The sequence below is a fragment of the Oxyura jamaicensis genome, chromosome 15 (genome assembly GCF_011077185.1).
Source record: "Oxyura jamaicensis isolate SHBP4307 breed ruddy duck chromosome 15, BPBGC_Ojam_1.0, whole genome shotgun sequence".
Taxonomy (NCBI): Eukaryota; Metazoa; Chordata; class Aves; order Anseriformes; family Anatidae; genus Oxyura; species Oxyura jamaicensis.
Genome location: NC_048907.1, coordinates 2,946,616 through 2,958,450, shown reverse-complemented (window position 1 = coordinate 2,958,450; position 11,835 = coordinate 2,946,616). Strand labels below are relative to the sequence as shown.

Below are 11,835 nucleotides of genomic sequence, written 5' to 3'. Positions count from 1 at the left end.
TCCAGGAGTCAGGTGTAGTCTGTGCACATGAACAGCCCCCAGATAATTCACATCGAGATCCACCGTGACCTCCTCCTTGTCCAAAATCCCACCAGACTTCAGTAATACAGGAAGGAGCTTTCGGACTCCTCTTTCGACCAGCAACATCTCAGAGTTTGATAAAGATCAGTCAAACAGGACCATGGTTCCCCCTTCATCAAGTAGCTCAGGCTGTGGTTGCATGTCATTTATTTCAACATGTACAGAGGAGCTTGAACAGCTGTGTGGAAAAACACTTCGTTGTTTTCTTCTTAGATAATATAATTTAAAAGTGGTAAATACACAGTATTTAAACTTGATACACCTGATAAAGTTAACTGCGTAATAAAGGGGTAGGAATGAAACACAAGCCTTGGTCGTTAAACAAACAGTATAAAAATTTGCCAATATTCAGGACTCTAGAAAAGAAACAGATCAGTTGTCTGATAGGTAAGAGGGGACCACCAAGAAAACCACTCAGCACAAGAGGCCTGGTTTCCCCATAGCTATTTCCCGTGTGCTTTCAGAGCCCAAGAGGCTTCGTACCCAGCATTAACCCCACAGTCAGCGCTGGGCTCGCTTGAAAGGAGGGGAATTGGGGAAATCAAGCTGTAAGCCCAGTTCCAAGGCACAAGCAAAATGTTGACTTCACTGTAAGAAAAAAGCGAGCTTTATTACTAAGGAACAGCAGACAGGGAACTGGGCAGATTGAAACATACAGTACAGCTTCTCTAACAGGTCATGCATTGAGATACATCTTCCTCACACACCCAAGCTTTACGCTTTCAACAGAACGAATGAACGAGAAAATCTACATCGAGTTTCTTTTGGAAACGTGCATTTGGCTGCAGCCTTACCAGAGCTGGCACTAAGAGACAAGCCTTCTGCAGAGCACCGTCGGGAAGTGCTGAGCCTTAGGATCTGTACGAACCAAACCCACACTGTCCGTAAGACACCGATCTGTGCTAGCATCTGAGCCCCAGCAAGTGATGGGGCATCAAGGAACTGGTGGAGGTTCTGTTCAGAAGCTGCATTGCACCCAGCAATCCTGTTTGGTAAATTTAAACTGTCTTGCTAGGCACCTGCCAAATAAGTCACCAGCTGGAGACGCTCAGCGTGGAGCATCGCTACAGCTCGCTCACCTCTAACAAAAACACACCACACACATCACTACGCACCAGCTACAAGTAATCAGATCCCCCCCCCCCTTTTTTTATATATATTTTTTCCTTTTTTTTTTTCCCCTCAGAATAAACCCATTTACAAGGTTATAGAACCAAGCTGCCCACTCCCGGTCATCGTTTCCACGATGAATAAATCCTGTTCAGAGATGGGAGGAGGCAGCTGGAGTAGTGCTGGCACCCAAGTTACCTGTTTGGTTTTCCCATAGCCGAAGCTGCAGGGCTTTGGCATAGCCTTGGACGAAAATGGGAGGAAAACAGTGCATCTTAGGGCTCCCAAAGCCACCGTACTGCTCCCAAATCACAAACCAGAGGCACTGCTTTCAGAGAGAGGCCAGCAGCACGATCTTTCAGCAATGAATTGCAACCTAAGGGGAGCATCGCTTCAGGTGATCAAAAGACGTGCGGGGCAGTTTGTGCAGGCACCTGTGCGCTCACTAACGCCACCCGACTTCAACAAGGACCCATCAGAGCCAGGACTTACTGGGCCAGGTCCGACCGCAGCCAAGAGCCTCAGCGCTCTGCTGCTGGCGGCGCTCGAGGTGACGGAAGACGAGGGAACAGCCACGTCCTAGAAGCCTACAACAGGGCAGCTGCGGCCGGGTCAGCAGGCAGCAATCCCACCACTCCTAACACTTCAGTTTCCTAAAGCACCTCCCTCCTCAGGACAAAGAGTTCAGCCTAACCGTCCCTCGCACCCTCAGGATGTTTGGATCCCCCTCTCCCAGCAGAACCGCATCAGTGGCGCGAGGCTGAGACAAGAAGTCCGACCTTCTCCTCCCGGCCCCACGCTCCAGCCACAGGACAGCCGTACTTACCCGGACCCCTTCGCTCAGCCAAACCCTGATCTCCGCCAGCTCACCTACACGCTGCCGCTCTCCAGCTTTGTCCGAGCACAGAGACCTTGGGAACGTGAGTCCAGAAGCCACAGTCTCTCCCACTACACGATTTTTTTTTTTTTCCTCAACAAGCACCACAAAATGATCAGAGAAATCTGACTGCGGGTGAAGGAGCTCTTCATAAGAAACAATCCATGAATTAGGTACACAATTTACTAACGAGCCTCTGATCCACAGGCATTCACAAATTACTGGTAACGAACTTGCAAAAAGTACACAGCATTGGCCCCAAAATCCAAATGAAGAGTTTGGAAAACAAAAGGTTTCTTTGAAAATTACTAGCTAATCTAAGTATTTCATTAAGATCTTAAAGTCTAAGCAAGCCCTAAGTCTATACTTAAAAAATAGCATAAGTTGTATTATTTTTAATTGTAGTAAACCATGTAATGTACATGGAAGTGAAGGATTTTACCCTGAATTTTATATTTACTAGTATAGCTATCTAGATCAAGTAAAAGATTTAGAAACAAACTTTTGTTAGTGCTTCCTCTGCTGTTCAAAACATTCAGCTAAACACCACCTTTCACTCTGATGTCTGCAGCAAAAATAGTTCAGACTGAACTTAAGCCCTTAAGTACCTTTTCCTTTCAAACACTGACTCTTGAACTTACCCATTGGCAGTCCCACCAACACCAAGACCTCAGGAGAGGCAGCGTCCTCGAACGCTGCAATTAGCCTCACTTTCTGAACGTCCTGAAGATGCTGTTTAATACAACTCGGCTCACAAAGGTAGGCATTCTTAAAAAAAAAAAAAAAGCTGAAAAGGTGGGTTTTGCTTTGTTCCCATGCAGTTAAAAAGGTGTCAATTAAAACCCAAACAGAACGACGAGAAATAGATGCAATGTTTCTGGCAGGTCGTGAACCCTCGAAGTGCGTGAGTGTAGTTTGGCTGCCGCGCATGCCGCTCTGCAAAAGCTTCACACTTCTGCACGTGCACACGAGATGGGCATACAACACCCCTGGGACGTTGGCGATAGTGCCCGAAGTTTTTTGGCATGAAAAACCAAGTAAAAGCAGTTCCAAACTCTTTCTTTTTTGTTTGTTTGACTGCTTTTTTTTTTCCTTTTTTCTTTTTTGCAATGGTGTTGAGCAGCAACAGCGCATCGCTCACCTCTCCGGGATCTGCCAGCACCTTCTTTTTTTTTCCCCCACGAGAAGTCTGCGGTCCAAGCAATCAGAGATGTTCAATGGTTATGACGGATACGGTAGTTGGATGTCTTACAACATGCTGCTATGTAAGCTCTACACCCAGCGTTACACTGAAATAGCGCCGCGTCATGCTGCGTTTGGTGCGGGCTCTGTTAATGTCGCTCATCCTCAGCCGCACGCTTTAGAACATGCCCCGGACCGAGTTGCTCAACAGAACCGTAAAGCGGCCGTTCACGAAAGGACTTCCTCCTCTCCCACGTCGGGCAAGTCGTTGCATTTCAGGTTATCTTCGCTGCCTTGCTTCCTGCTTTAAAAGGACGGCAAGCGGTTTAAGCCTCCTCCACCGCAATTTGCTTGGGGCAGGGTGAGGGGGACAGAGGGAGGAGGAAGCCTGCTGCCATCGCGTCGCTTCGTGGGTGTCTGGGGAAAGGGCTGGGCAGGCACTGGAGCCAGGCTGGAGCTCCCAGTGCTCCTGGCTGTCCCCTTCCCTCGGGAAAGCAGGGATAAGTGGCACCATGTGCAGGCAGGGCGACCCAGAAATATCCTGACCCCGCTCCAGAGGGATAAAAAAATACGCTGGGTCAAGGATGCTTGACTTCACAAACCCCAGCTCCCCTAGACCCCACAAAGGAGCCATGGTCAGACAGAGCACGGTGTTAACGTCCTGGCCGGGGTGCAGGGCAGGCCGCGGGCGTCCCACACTTACGGCAGCAGGTTCCCAGGGGCGGACAACGAGCGCTCCTCCCGCCGGCTGCCCTCGAACGGGTTCCCGAAGGATCGCTTCCGGATCATCGTTTTAACCAAGATCTGCAAGACCAGGTTGGGGTTGGTCAGGGTGTTACTGGATTTGCTTTCATTCAAGAGCAACGGGAGCATCCAACCCTTGTGCCCAACAAAGAAAATTACTGAAAACAACATTCCCTTTCTTTAAAAAAATAAAATAAATAAAAACACGTTTACAAGTCTCTCACTGCTTAACACGGAGACTGTATCCTCGTCTGAAAGCCACGGTACAACAGATGAGGGCACAGATGACAGCCACGCTTGGCATGAGGCTGGGCACCAGAGCAAAACCAAGCGTGGGATCCTTTCCTCCCCCACGGAAGCAGGTTTCGACAATTCTTGAATTCCTTAACTGCAAATCCCCGTTTGCCCACGATTACCTGGCTGAAAAATGCATTTCCCCATGCCTTGATGGGGAGAGGGGAAGGAAGGAACCAGCACAGTTTTCCCTCGGCACCTGGGAACCCCCAGCTGAGTTTTTATTGCTTCTCTTCCCTCTCTGGGTTCCCTATCTGCTCAGCACCATGCAGTGAGAGCCCTCACACACGTGAAATGCCCGTGCCAGCCGGGTCCCGTGGGGGAAGGCATTTATTTTATTTCGGAGTCAAAGCCACGTGCGGCTGGCACTCGAGCGTGGCGCCCGCAGTTGGATGCACGGAGATGAGGGGCTGGAGGGTAATTTTGAGGAACAAATGCAAATGGGAAAATTCAAATCTACCCGCAGGCGGAGCGTTATTTAAAAAGGTTCCCAGTAACACACTCCCCTGATTCACCCTGAGCTGGGCTGAACCCAGCTGGGTTCTCAAGGGGGGGTCAGCAGTGCTGGGCCGCCTGCCCCTGCCGCCAGCACTCAAACTGGCTGAACTGGGAAAAACCAACCCTCATCTGCTGCAATGGCTTTAGAGCAAGAGCTGGATTTTAGTCTTGCGTGGAGCAAGGTACAGTTGCACGTTAAAACATCTGGGGCTGAAGGAAACACGCTGGGAGAGAGCTCTGGAAATGGAGCCAGATGTGGGCACAGCCCCAGAATGGAAAAGGGGGTTCAAAAGGGCTCAGTTCCTCCTCGAGGGAGGCCTCTACGTCCAGAAGTCACAGCCTGGGTGTCTGAAGGCAGACACTGCCATGCCAGGGAGCTACCAATGCTCATTCACTGTCTCCTAGAATAAGGACTAGCAGGCACCCAAGGAGATCACGAGGTTCAAAACCCAAGATAAATCCTTCTCCACACTGTGGTCACACTGTGGCACTGCCACTGCTGGGTGCTGCAGAGAATAAAAACCCTGAACACAAGCAGAGGTCGAATTCACCAGGAATGGCTGCAGGCAGTGGCATCTCCCTGCACCTGGTCCCCTTGCCCGAAACCAGGGCCAGACCCGGTCCCAGAGCCCGAGCTCTTTCACCTGGTTTTTGCTCTCATCCTGGGCTTTTGCCCATCGGGTCTTTGCACCCACAGGCCGCTCGCGCTCACCGCGCCTTGCTCATACTCACCACGGTGGCCAGGCTGGGGATGTGCTTGACCGAATTCTCCACCTCCTCCTCCGTCACCTCCACCAGGGTGCAGTTCTCGTCCTCGGTGGGCAGCAGCTCCGCTCCGTTCTTGGTGACCCAAGGGTGCAACTTCAATTAATAACACAGCCTGTCAGGGACGATTGCCTCTTTTTCGTAACTCCAACCACACAGGCCTGGCAAACGCATCTCCTCGCCCAAGCTACGGCGCCTGTACCCTTCCGAAATGCGAGGGAGCACGGGAGAGACTCGGCGTCCCACCTCGGCGCCGTGCAGCGCTGCAACACCGCGCCCCCGTGGGTTTTACAGAAGACCTATCGCCACTCTTATCTTACAGAGGGGATTTCCTCCAGACCGCACGCAGGAACAGCCGTGATGGGGAGCCCCATCGAGCCCCGGGCTCGGACCGGAATTAATCCAGGCAGAAACCCCTTTGTCTCCTTGCCCGCACAGCTGGCGTCCCGGGCAGCCGCTGGAGGAGCACGGACCGGTTTGGCAAATCCCCCGCAATCCTTTCCCCCTACCTTCGTCTCCATTTTCTCAGCTTCTCGCCCCTTCCAGGTTCCCGCAGGGGCGAAGGACCAGAAATCTCCTGCCAAAGGCTGTTGCAAGGTACTTGCCTGGTAGCAGAGGAAATACCAGGCTCAGGGGATTTCCGTTGCCTGCGACTTCTGGAGGCACCAAAGGTCCCAAAGCTGAGCGGGCCCCGGAGCAGGGAAAGGAGCAGGGACTTACCTGCCCGGGGGCCCTGGGCACACGGGGAAGACCTAGCCTGGCGCGAGCAAACTGAGCCCGAAAAAGCCGAGCGAGGAGAGCCCCACGAAAGTGAAGCCACGGCCACCACCAGGTTTTTGGGTCAGTACCTTAATTTCGGGGACCGAAATCCTCGATTCGGGATTTTTATCCAGCATACGCGTAATCAGATCCTTCAAGAAATCCGTAACTTCTGGCCTTGGGAGAGGAGAGGGGAGAGATGAGACAGGGACCCAGCCCCAGGCACGGAGCTGCCGTTCACCCCAAACTGCCCCAGGGAACCAAAATATCCCTGTTTGGGGCAATGTGGAGCATGGTCCCACACGCGTGGAGCTGGGAGAGCCCCAGAAAATGGAGTCTGTCCAGGATAACAGCGTGGATGCACTTTAAAATAAGAGCTGAAAGTTTAGGGGTTGTGTTTGTTGGGGGTGGGGTGCGGGGTTTTTGTTTTTGAGTACTTACTGGTCTGGGAACTCCAGCGTTTGGGTCTTGATTTTATTGTGTAAACTCAGGATCCTTTCATCCATAAAAGGACACTGCCGCAAAGAAAAGAGCAGTGAGGAAAGGAACAGCCTCTGAGCAGGAGCAGGGTGGGCTGGTGAGCACTGGGGGCTCGTGGGGTTCCAGGGAGATGCTTATAGGGAAATAACATTTGACTAAAAATGGCCAAATTACTAAAACAGCTCCTGTCCCCAAAATCCAGCCAGGCACTGGCTGGATGCAGGCACCAAAACAAAACCAGCACTGCAAAATACCGTTACCTGCCCAAACACAAAGCAGTACAGCGTGATTCCCATGGCCCACACGTCCAAAGCCTGCGGAGAGAAGGAAGCATCCTCAGATCTGCAACAGCACGTGCAAGGAAGGTTATTAAGCAAAAAAAAAATCACTATTAGATACCTTCCCAGAGAAGATTTTCCTGGTTTCTGAGAGCGTCTCTGGGGCCATGAAGGCGGGGGTGCCCACCGTGTTGGTTAGGAGAGCGTCGGCTCCCTTGAACTCGTTGCTGACGCCGAAGTCGGCGATCTTGACATGCCCGTCCTCCCCCACGAGGAGGTTGGAAGGTTTGATGTCCCGGTGGATTATCTTCTGATAGTGCACTGCAAGGGAAGGGAAACAACGGATGCAGCAGAGGAAGGCAGGAGCCAAGCCCCCGGGGGCAGGAACAATACAAATGAGGAATCGCGCGCTGTCCGCACTCACAGTATTCAATGCCCTTGATCAGGTCCTGGAAGTAGAACCGAGCCTGGTCCTCGCTGAGAGGTTTCAGGGTGGGGATTTCCATCACGGGGCTGCACAGGGAACAGAGGACAGAGCTGGCTCCCGGCCGGAGGTGCTGAAAGGGGCCCCGTATTAACGTGTCGGGGGGGCAAATCTGGAAAACTCACCCTTGCTTCACCAGTTCAAACACTGAAACAGAGAAAGGAACAGTGATTACTGATTACCTACAGGTGCAAGCTCCTCTGAGCATGGTCTCAGCACAAAAGCAATTATTTGAATGAGGAATTTGTGAAAAATTCCCCGTGCAGCCTGCAGGGACCCTGCCCCATAAGCAGACGCCCTGAGATGTGGGGGGATGGACTGCAGGCACTTACCCATGTACAGGTGGTCCTCGCTGGGGTCATCCAGCACCTGCCCAAAGAAGCAGAAAGGAAATGAGACAATAATAAAAAACAAACAAAACAAACAAAAAAAACCCTGCCTTGCAAGTGGAAAGTTGCAATTTATTTTGCATCAGCCACCTCAGTTTTGCACCGAGCCCCTCCAGGAGCTCAGGGAGGGCAAGGAGGGGGGGTGCTGGCAGGCTGTGAGCTCCCACCCACCCTCGGGTCCTGCTCATGACATTTTAATTTAAAAACCCGTGGGTTCGGTCTGCTAATCTCGGAGCTTCTACCCACAAGGTGGGGGAAGAATAAGAGAAAAGATGTGTTAGAAATAAATATTTAAAACACGCAGGAAGCATCATCTGACTCATAAGCCAAATGAATTCCAGCCTGCCCCTCCTTAATTCTCAGGTTTTGTTTCCTCTGGACCGTTTCACGCAGGCAGTGGGTGGTGGGCAGTGCGGCTGCAGAGCCCACGGACACACCGCTTCCTCCCCAAAACTGATCCGCATCCTCAGAGGAAGCAAATTATTTCTGCACTTCTCCTTCTGTGCAGGAAAGAAAATTATTTGGCGGGGGAAGGAGGGAAGAAAAGACCTTTCATAACAGGGAAAACGTGGAGCTGCAACAATCGGAAGCTGCCCGGCCCCTCCACCCCAATCCCAGCCCGTCCACGGTTCCTCCGTCCCCGCTGGTGGCCCGGTGGCCCGCCCCTGCTCACCTCCACCAGCTTCACCACGTTGGGGTGGTCCAGCTTCTTCAGGATGGCGATTTCCTGGTAGACCTGCTCGATGGGCCCCTTGGGCTGCACGCAGCCCTCCGAGGCGCCTTTGGCCCCGCGGGGCGGCGGGCGGCCTGCAGGAAAGGCAAAAATGGGGTGGGAATGGCACCGAGCCGCCCATGTCCCCGAGGTGCTGCCTGCCCCAGAGCTGTCACGCCGCCGGGTGCCACTTACGGGGGAAGCCCGCCTGCCTCATCAGCTTCTTTTTGGAGAGAACCTTCATTGCCTGCAAGAAGGGAGAAGCGGTGGGATTTGGGGCAAATTGGAAAGGGGTCGGTGGAGGGGACCTGTCCCATCCCTGTCCCCGTCACCATCCTCGTCCCTGTCCCCGCAGCGTGCTCCAGGGCCGTGCACCACTCACATAGTAGGTGTTATCGTCCTCGTTGTAGGCCAGCTTCACCACGCCGTAGGAGCCCTAGAGAGGAGCACAGCCATGGGTGACGCATCCAAAAAAAAAAAAAACAAAAAAACAGCACCAAGCCAGGCTCCTCTGCAAACCCCAGGCAATGCCGGGGATCAGCGAGGAGCACGGTGCCCCAGGAGGACACAGAAAGGCTCAGATACCCCGTTTTGTCAGAAAGGGAACAAATAATGATAAATAAAATAAATAAATCAACGGGTACAACCCTGAAAGACCAGCATCGCCCTAAAGAGCCAGGGGAGCTGCCACGGAGAAGGGCTACATTTGTGATCGATGTCACTTGGGTTGAAAGCAAGAGCAAAACCAACGCGTTCCCACCCTGGATTCCCACCCCATCCCCGAAGCCGGAGAATATTCACCTTCCCGATCTCATCCTTCAGCTTGTACTGGTTGAGCTGGACGCAGTCCTGCGGGGAGAGAGGGCGAATCCGCCAGGAGCCGAGGCGCGTGGCCGCTGCCCTCCACGCCCAGGCTGGCAGCTCCAGGACGGAGCCAGAGAGCTTGGGTTCATCAGCAATAACGCCACGCGGCCACGCGCCGGCTTGTTGAGAGACAGCTAATTACTAACGTCCACCAGCGGGCAGGCGGCGTTGTCCGCTCATGCGACACCAGAGCACGAAGGGCAGCGGCGGCGATTGGCAGCCCCGGGGCTTTAACGCTTGCCGGGCACCAAATATTTGGATTTCGACAGCCGAAGCGCTGCCCTGCGGGCGTTTGCTGCCTGTTTGCTGTCGGTGCTGAGACGGCCGGGGCAGGCAGTACAGTTTTTCTCTCCGAGCCTCATTGAGGTCTGTCTTTTTTAAGGGGAACACCAAAAATGGCTAATTCCTGAATGGAGCTAAAGAGTGAATCTGCGGGCATCTGGGCACGGATTAAGCATGGGGCAGGCTCTGATTTCTGGCTGCTCCGCACCCCACCACCCACCAGCTCTCCCGAAACACAGCTGGCAGCACTGGGAAAGGCAGACAACCCCTTCTCCTCACTGCATTAACCCAGGGAGCCATGCAGTCCCCCAGCTTGGGGCTGTCCCCACAGCCAGGGATGCACCGGGACCCTGCCACCCTCCCACTGCGGACTTCACCCCAAAAATACGAGGGAGGGAAGCGGGAGGAGGGGGCAGGAGGCCCGCGGCCTCACCTGCAGTCCCGTGATGGAGACTCGGTTGGACTCCACCGTCGGCCTCCGCGGCAGGCGCGGGGACGAGTGCGGGGACGTCACCGGCGAGTAGGGCAGGGACGGGTAGATAAAGCGCTCGCTGGCACCGTCGCTGCTGCTGGGCGAGTGCGCGGTGTGCGAGCGCTCCTGCAGGGACAGCTTTCGGCCGGAGAGGTTCAGCTTCGCCCTCGGCTCCCGGCCATCCTCCCCGGCGGCCGTGCTCATCTCCTCCTCGCTCGCCATCCCCGTCGCCTCGCACTCGGTCACCACGATGAGCGACTCCATGGCACGGCGGCAGGCGCTCAGCGGCAGCCCGGGTGCTTGGCTGTGCCCTCCGTTGCGGTGCGGGGGCCGGGGGGCCACGGGTGAGCTGCCGGGGACACACGAGGGCATGGCGAGGCCTCCGGCCTCATCCCGGCTGCTGGCAGTGCTCCGACGGGGACGCGCACCTGCGAGCACAGAGTTGCGCAAGGGCTGCGTCAGGGCTTGGTGCGGGCCAAGGAGGTTTTGTGCCCTTCCCTCGCCTACGGGTGGGATCCTGCATGGGGAAGGTCCCTAAAGGCCTTTCACACCTAAAAAATGGCTTCAGCTAATGTTAGGTGAAATGATCGGAGGAAACCAAGTGGCACCAGGCTGGGTTCTTCCCCCTTTATTCTTCTTCTACCCCCTTTATTATTCTTCTTCCCCCCTTATTAGTGGCCACCACTCATGCTCTGCTCACCCCCTTTATTTAAGCACCCCCAGGGCACAGCATCACCATCACTTTCCCTATGGGAACTCAGCAACCAGGCCCCCAAAGTGGTATTTAACGTGGCAGGATCAGGCCCTGCACTAAGCGCACATAAACACCACTCGGTTCCTGTCTCTCCTTCTCGTAACGGGCAGATTTCTGCCAAACTGCCCCCGAACGAAGCAGCTCCCGGGGGCGCACAGCCACTCACCAAGCACGGGGTGCAGGATCAGCCCCGAGGCTCACCGCCTCCGCGCCGCATCCGCACGGCTTCTCCTCCTCCCTGCTCCCTCCTTGGTAAGAACGGGACTTCTGCACCTCGGAAGAAACAAGACAGCGATTCTGTTAGCAGCACATCGTGGGGCCGGCAGCCACACACATGGCAAAGGCACCACCCGTCCCTCCTGAGCCATGCCATCATTTCTAATTTCTAGGTTTCCGAGTCGCCACGAGCTGCAAATGAATAAAACCACCCCGGATCAGTGCCCAGGGCCAGGCTTCGCTGGGTTTTCCGCCCAGCTCCTGCACCTCAACAAGGCCATGGGTTAAAATTAGCTCCGCTCGGATGTGCTGAAGTTTCTGGGCTGCACCCGGCACACGAGCAAGTACTGAGCTCAGGCGGTGCCCCGCTCCTCCAGGCTTTCCGAAGGCCAAATTGCCACTTCCAGCCCTGATCTGTAAACCTGAGTTACTTCACCCGGCGCTGAAACGAGCGCAGCCGCGCCGACACAGCGCAGCTCGCCGCTCCGGAGAAGCACGAGCGATGCGACAGCTATAAATAAGCTGTCTAACAGCAACAAGGACAAACTATTTCAGAAACACCGCTCAATCCGCTCCTGGCCGGGGCTTCGCTAT

General features: G+C 54.3%; 1 protein-coding gene across 6 annotated transcripts; it reads right to left on the bottom strand.

Annotated features, from left to right (window-relative positions):
- Positions 1 to 211: 211 nt before the first annotated feature.
- Positions 212 to 11,298, bottom strand: CAMKK2 (calcium/calmodulin dependent protein kinase kinase 2). 6 transcript variants are annotated; one of them, XM_035340569.1, is made up of 18 exons: positions 11,192 to 11,298; positions 10,233 to 10,699; positions 9,455 to 9,502; positions 9,036 to 9,089; positions 8,849 to 8,900; positions 8,615 to 8,748; positions 7,885 to 7,921; positions 7,678 to 7,699; positions 7,493 to 7,581; positions 7,190 to 7,389; positions 7,051 to 7,104; positions 6,752 to 6,825; positions 6,400 to 6,487; positions 6,061 to 6,156; positions 5,519 to 5,647; positions 3,954 to 4,054; positions 1,971 to 3,554; positions 212 to 1,853 (listed from the first exon to the last, which is right to left on the bottom strand). In XM_035340569.1, exons 2-17 carry the CDS (start codon positions 10,641 to 10,643, stop codon positions 3,479 to 3,481), a joined length of 1,665 nt encoding a protein of 554 aa, XP_035196460.1. In that variant the 5' UTR covers positions 10,644 to 10,699; positions 11,192 to 11,298; the 3' UTR covers positions 212 to 1,853; positions 1,971 to 3,478. The 6 variants fall into 6 exon arrangements, with proteins under 6 accessions (XP_035196460.1, XP_035196461.1, XP_035196462.1 ...); XM_035340570.1 differs by having other exon boundaries at positions 1,971 to 3,551; XM_035340571.1 differs by lacking the exon at positions 6,061 to 6,156.
- Positions 11,299 to 11,835: the final 537 nt, after the last annotated feature.

Excerpts from the sequence above, each read along its gene's own strand:
- CAMKK2 (XM_035340569.1), bottom strand. The coding sequence starts at position 10,643 with ATGCCCTCGTGTGTCCCCGGCAGCTCACCCGTGGCCCCCCGGCCCCCG. Across the intron at positions 7,390-7,492 it reads GATCAAGGGCATTGAATACT|TGCACTATCAGAAGATAATC; the intron begins GTGAGTGCGGAC and ends CTTCCCTTGCAG. Across the intron at positions 6,157-6,399 it reads TTTCGGTCCCCGAAATTAAG|GCAAGTACCTTGCAACAGCC; the intron begins GTACTGACCCAA and ends CTCTGCTACCAG.